General features: G+C 64.4%; 3 protein-coding genes across 4 annotated transcripts in view; 1 reads left to right on the forward strand and 2 right to left on the reverse strand.

Moving 5' to 3' along the window:
* Nucleotides 1-88, forward strand: part of ACTN4 (actinin alpha 4) — a 20,085-nt gene extending 19,997 nt beyond the window's left edge. Inside the window, exon 21 of the mRNA XM_021379046.1 lies at nucleotides 78-88. Within this exon, the coding sequence (XP_021234721.1) occupies nucleotides 78-88 (11 nt within the window). The remainder of the gene's footprint in view (nucleotides 1-77) is intronic.
* ECH1 (enoyl-CoA hydratase 1) lies at nucleotides 327-3,289 on the reverse strand. The gene is made up of 10 exons (XM_021379068.1): nucleotides 3,132-3,289; nucleotides 2,292-2,448; nucleotides 2,125-2,213; nucleotides 1,674-1,798; nucleotides 1,445-1,493; nucleotides 1,301-1,365; nucleotides 925-995; nucleotides 785-856; nucleotides 549-699; nucleotides 327-470 (listed from the first exon to the last, which is right to left on the reverse strand). The coding sequence occupies exons 1-10, from the start codon at nucleotides 3,172-3,174 to the stop codon at nucleotides 366-368; spliced, it is 927 nt and encodes a 308-aa protein (XP_021234743.1). The 5' UTR covers nucleotides 3,175-3,289; the 3' UTR covers nucleotides 327-365.
* HNRNPL (heterogeneous nuclear ribonucleoprotein L) overlaps nucleotides 3,687-5,585 on the reverse strand; it is a 5,250-nt gene continuing 3,351 nt past the window's right edge. Inside the window, exons 6-12 of one of the 2 annotated variants that reach the window (XM_021379064.1) lie at nucleotides 5,347-5,418; nucleotides 4,972-5,252; nucleotides 4,761-4,882; nucleotides 4,485-4,686; nucleotides 4,312-4,369; nucleotides 4,100-4,195; nucleotides 3,687-4,019 (exon numbers count right to left, since the gene is read on the reverse strand). In XM_021379064.1, coding sequence (XP_021234739.1) covers nucleotides 3,961-4,019; nucleotides 4,100-4,195; nucleotides 4,312-4,369; nucleotides 4,485-4,686; nucleotides 4,761-4,882; nucleotides 4,972-5,252; nucleotides 5,347-5,418 — 890 coding nt within the window. In that variant the 3' untranslated portion in view covers nucleotides 3,687-3,960. Of the gene's footprint in view, nucleotides 4,020-4,099; nucleotides 4,229-4,311; nucleotides 4,370-4,484; nucleotides 4,687-4,760; nucleotides 4,883-4,971; nucleotides 5,253-5,346; nucleotides 5,419-5,585 lie in introns of both variants that reach the window. The other variant, XM_021379063.1, reaches the window with a different exon arrangement.

The following is a 5,585-nucleotide window of genomic DNA, read 5'->3' on the forward strand; positions in this document are numbered from 1 at the left end:
CAGCCCCCTCCGGGACCCCAATAACCCCATACAGCCCCCCCCGGATCCCTCCAGACCCCCCCCGGGGGTTGCTTCAGGCTCTACATGACCCTCTGTATAACTCAGTGCCCTGCGTAACCCTTTGTTTTCCATCTTCCCTCCCTCTTTCCCCCCCCTGTGGGCACAGCAGCGGCTCCAGAGCCAGTGGGGGTGCCCCACGTGGATGCCCAGGTCCCATCCCAGGGGGGGCCAGCACTTTGGGCCCCACACGGGGACAGGAGCACACACAAGCACAGCACTCTGTGGTCCCACCCCGGGTCCCCCAGGGACGAGGTGGGACGCAGGAGTCGGGCACAGCCGCGTTTATTGTTGGGGTTGTTCTGATCCTACAGCTTGGAATAAGTGACGGCCTCGGGGCCCTTCTTCTCCATGACCGCCTGCACCGATTTGAGGATGTCCTCCGTCTGCAGCATGCTCATGTTCCAGGCGGCCTGGGGACAGGGACGGGAGCCATGTGGCATGGGGACAACGAGGGACCCGCTGGGGAACCTGGGGACGTGGCCGCTCACCATGAAGCGCAGACTGTCCGGGACCGGGTGATCCCGCGAGTACACCAGGTTCACCTTCGTGCCCTGCACGGCCACGGGGCTCCGGGCCGCGATGGTGACCGCCAGCTCCAGGGCGCCCTGCAGCAGCGCGGCCTTATCTGGGAAAACACGGCTGCGGGCGGGAGGAGGGAACAGGGACCGTGGAGACGGGGACGTTGCAGGGACACGGTGCCGACGTCCCCTGCAGGGCAGCTCACCTCACCAAGCCGCAGCTCTGCGCCTCGGGGGCCATCATCTTGCGCGCGGTGAAGGCCAACTCGTTGACCAGGCTGCGGGGCCGGGAGGTGAGGCGGGGTCCCCGCGCCTGTCCCACCACGTCCCCAGCCGCGTCACCCACCTCTGGCTGCCTACGATCTTGGGGAGACGCTGCAGAGTGCCCACGTCGGCCGCCAGCCCGATGTCCACCTCCTGCGGCACAGGGACAGCGTGGGGACACGGGAACATGAAAGAAGACATGGGCTGAAGTGGCGCTGGGACAATCACAGACGCATTCAGGTTGGAAAAGGCATCGAGTCCTTCAGCCCATAAACCCCGAGCGTCACACTGTGCACTTCTGAGAGGCCCTGGGGACATTCCTTAAGACCAGGGGACACCCAAGGGAACGTGGAGACACCAGAGGAACCACGGGGAGATCTAGGAACATCACAGGGCCAGCAGGGATGGCCAAGGGGACGTGGGGATGTCTGCTGCTACCCAGGGCCCCCTGTGCGTACCTTCACCTGGAACCACGCGTCCTGGCTGCAGTAGCGGATGTCACAGGCACACACGAGGTCGACACCTGCAGAGAGGAGCCCAGGTCTGGGAGAGGGGCACCATCATGGCCTCCCCCAACCCCAACACCCCCCGGTCCCGCTCACCTCCTCCAATGCAGGCTCCGTGCACAGCTGCAATCACGGGTTTGGGGCACTGCAGGACAGCGGGGCAGCAAGGAACACAGATCCCATTCCCAACCCATCCCATTGTCCCATCTGTCCATCCCACCCCATTATCCCAAACCATTATCTCCTCCCATCCCCTCCCCATCCCAGCAAGCCCTTCCCACCCCCACCATCCCATCCCGTTGCCTCAATTCCAATCCCATCCCACCTTCTCCAACACAGAGAAGCTCTCCTGGTACGCGCGGATCTTCTGCTGGAGACGCCAGGCTTTGCGGGCCGTGTCCTCGCCGCCCACCGACAGGAAATCGTTGCCCATCTCCATCAGATCGATCCCTGCGTCCCCCACCCCCCCCCCCGGTCAGGGGGGCTCAGTTGTGCCCACTCCTCACACCCAGGTGGGGCAGGGAGCCCTTCCCATTTCCCCCGCTGTGTTTCAACACCTCCAATTCCTTCCAGTCTCTATAAGCCACCCCACAATGAATCCAAATCCCCTCCCACGGGATCCAGATTTGCGGGGGCACGCAATGGCCCCAGAGCAACCCTATAATGAACCCAAATCCACCCCCAGGGGGTCCCAGAGACCTGTGGGAGAACCCAGGAGCCCCAGTTTCCTCCTCCAGCGGGTCCTGGAGATGTGTGGGTCCCAGACCCTCCCTCACCGGCTGTGAAGATGGGCCCCGCGCCTGAGATGACGACGGCGTGGCACGACGAGTCCTGGCTGATGTCCTGGAAGCATTCCACCATCTCCCTGCAGGGACAGGGACAGCGCTGAGGAAGAGACCCGGGGCGGAGGGGTCAGATTAATTAGGGGGGGGTCTGGGGGTACCTCCAGAAGGCGATGCTCATGGCATTCCTCTTCTGGGGGCGGTTCAGCTCCACGTGCAGCACATGGTCCCCCACCGGCGTCACGCGCAGCGTCTCAAAGCTGCTGCGCTTCGGCTCCGCTGCCCCCGATGCCATCGTGCGAGTCAACAGCCAGAACGCTGCAGGGAAAGGGCATGGGAGAGACTGAGTGGCGCCTGCTGGGGATGGACTGAGGAGAGATGGGAGCCACTGGGCAGGGATTAGGACACAGCAGAGAGAAGCTGGAGAAAGTTGGGAGGGACAAGGGAGCATCAGGAAGCACTGGGAAGGAACTCTGGGGCACAAGAAGGGATCGGGAAGGGACTGAGACCCACTGGAGTGGGACTGGGAAGCACTGGAGGCCACTGAGGAGAGTCAGGAACCCATCAGGGAGGGACTGAGAGATACTGGGAGCCCCTGGGGAGGACCTGCAAGGCACTGGAGCCACTGGGAAGGGACTGGGGGGGGGCACTGGGAGCCACCAGGGAGGAACTGGGACCCATTGGGATCCACTCAGAATGGGGGAAAACGGACATTGAGGGCACCGGGAAAGCTCTGGAAAGGTGGGGGTGTGTCAGGGCAGTTGGTGACTGATCATCCCGGGGAGTTGGGGGGGAGCCCTGGGTGGGGAAGAGGGGTCCAGGAGGTCCCAAGGTGGGGAGGGAGGGGCACAGGGGGCTCCTGCCCGGGCCGAGGGCTCCGGGAGGGCCCTGCGGTGCCGGGGGGGGAGTGGGACAGGGCAGGAGGATACAGGGGGAACAGGAGGGTGCTGGGGCTCCCTGGGGACCATGGGCAGGGCGGTGCCCGGCGCGGCAGCACTCACGTCGTGTCCGCAGCGTCCGCAGCCCCGCAGCGATCGCCGCCATCCGCTCCCGCTGAGTCCTCCAAGGGTCGAGGTCAACAAGTAGGGGAGAGAGCGCCGCCCCTCCACTATATGTCCGGACCTCTCACCACGTGACCCACCCGAAGTGGGATAGGGCGGCTTCGCCTTCCGGTCCCGCCCTCCCCCCCGGGGGCGGAAGTGCCCTCTATCCCAACAAAAAGCGCCCCCTCCTCTCCACAGAGGGGTTGGGAGGACCAATGGGTCCCAACCCATCCCCATCTATTTCACCCCAAATGGGGGCAGCTGCACCCATACCAACCAGCCAGATTCCCCCTCTGTCTCCCCCCAAATACGGGGGGGCTGCGCCCACCCCGTCCCTCCCCAGCCTCTACTTCCAAACATCTGTCTGCACCCACACCCAGTTTAACCCCAAAATGGGGGACGCTGCACCCATCCCCCCCAAGCCCCATTCTCTCTGAATTTCCCCCCCCTTGAAACTGGGGGAAGACATAACCCCCCACGCCCCAAGCCCCCCCCCAGGGCTGGGGACAGCAGTTGTTTCCAAACAGTTTATTGAAAGGCGCCGGGGGCCCAGCAGCGGGGAGGGGGGGGGGGTTACAACACGGGGATGGGTCACACATACAATCGTTCTCCTTAAAAATGACGGGGGGAGGGAAATGGGGGGGGGGGGCACCGCCACGGCCTCCCCTGCAGGCAGCCTCTACGCGACTGTTTTTTTTTTTTTTTTAAAAAAAAAAAAAAAAAAAAAAAAAAAAAAAAAAAAGGGGGCGGGGTCCGGCCGGGGGGGGCCCCAAGGGCGGGGGTACACTTAAGAGGCGTGCTGGGCGGTGGAGAAGCAGAGCTTCAGCGTGTAGGGGTAGGGCCCGTCTGTAGGGAGAAAACGGGGTTAATGGGGGAAAAAACAAGGAGATGTTGGGAGTCCTGTGGGCTCAGCAGGGGGCACTTACTGGGGTTCTTCATCTGGTAGTGGTTGAGGAAGCCGAGGGTCTCCAGAGCGTCGCTCTTGGACTCCCACTCCAGCAGCCCCGAGGAGCTGCGCTCACCTGCGGAAGAGTGCCCCTTCCTCAGCCCGCTGGCTGCGGGCGGCCGTGCCGCCCCGTCCTGCCCACCCCGGGGGCAGGGAGCTCCCGCGCGCCGCTCCCTGCCCACACACACTTACTCTTGCCAGAGAACACCTTGACGGAGGACGGCCGCTTCACGCCCAGCTCATCGCAGATCTACGGGAGAGGAATTGTGTAATATGAGAGAGGAGGAGCGCATTTAACCCTCAACTAGAGGGAGAAAGTGAAAAATGGGGTGTCTGGCCCCAAACCCGCACAGAAGACTGCGTACCTCATAGAAGTTGTCCTCTGTCACCTCCAAGGGCGCGTTGAAGAAGTGCAGCACGTTGCTGGGGTGCTGGATGCGGTTCTTGGCCGCCTGCTCGGGCGTGGAGAAGCGGTTGTTGCGCGATCCGCTGAAGTCTTTGTAGCTGCAGGAGCCATCCTCCAGCCCGTACGACTGCCCCGGCATGATGGCTTGCTGCTTGGAGACGCTGCAGCGGCATGGGGGGAGTCAGCACAGCCCCACTGCCGCCCTCACCGCCCCCCACCCCTGCCCAGGACCCACCAGACGTTCAGCTTCTGCCCGAACATGAAGTTGTTGTTGAGGTGGGTGATGGCCCTGTCCACAGCGTAGCCGTCAGCCATCTCCACCATGGCCGCCCCCGGTTTGCTCTTCATGAACTTCACCTGCCAACAGCACCCAGCGTTACGTTGTTCCGGAGCTTTCTGCCCCAAAACGTGCTGTGGAGGGAGGGGGGGCTGCCCGCCCCGCTCACCTTCTCCACGTTCCCATACAGGCAGAAGATGTTGAAGACGCGGTCGCAGTTCATCTTGGACTGGTCCAGGCCGTACACCATCAGCACAGGGCTGTCAGCGTGAGGGCCGTACTCGGGGGGCGGCGGTGGGGGTGGAGGGTGCCCATACTGGGGGCCGTAGCGGCTGGGCCCCCGGCGGTGCCCCCCAACGGGGGGTCCCATCCTCCTCCCTTCATAGTGGGGCGGCGGGGGGCCGTAGCCCTCATCGTGGTAGTGCCCGTGGTATCCGCCGTGGGGTCCTCCTGGGGGTGGGACGGGGGTCAAGTGGAGAGGACCGAGGACCCCACCAGGAGGGCCGCCACCTCCGTGCCCCCCCAGCACCGCGCCGTGTCCTACCGTACTCGGCCGGGTGGTCTCCCAGGAGCGGGGGCTGCCGCTGGCGCTTGTTGGGATTGCCGCCCGGGTCACCTGCAGGCAGAAGGCGGAGGGGTGAGCGTCACAGAGCGGGGGCACGGGCGGCAAACGGGGCCCCTCCGAGTCCCTAACGCCCGCCCGGGGGCCTCGGGGGCTGCCCAAGGTTCCTGGGGAGGTGACGTGGCCGGGACTGTTGTTACTGCTCCTAACGGGCAGCATTG

The sequence above is a fragment of the Numida meleagris genome, chromosome 31 (assembly GCF_002078875.1).
Source record: "Numida meleagris isolate 19003 breed g44 Domestic line chromosome 31, NumMel1.0, whole genome shotgun sequence".
In the NCBI taxonomy this organism is placed as follows: Eukaryota; Metazoa; Chordata; class Aves; order Galliformes; family Numididae; genus Numida; species Numida meleagris.

Bases quoted from the DNA above. Each gene is read 5' to 3' on its own strand.
- ECH1 (XM_021379068.1), bottom strand. From the start codon at position 3,174: ATGGCGGCGATCGCTGCGGGGCTGCGGACGCTGCGGACACGAC. The intron at 1,799-2,124 runs GTGAGGGAGGGT...TGGGGGACGCAG, and splicing joins GGGGCCCATCTTCACAGCCG to GGATCGATCTGATGGAGATG. The intron at 1,366-1,444 runs GTGAGCGGGACC...TCCTCTCTGCAG, and splicing joins CGGAGCCTGCATTGGAGGAG to GTGTCGACCTCGTGTGTGCC.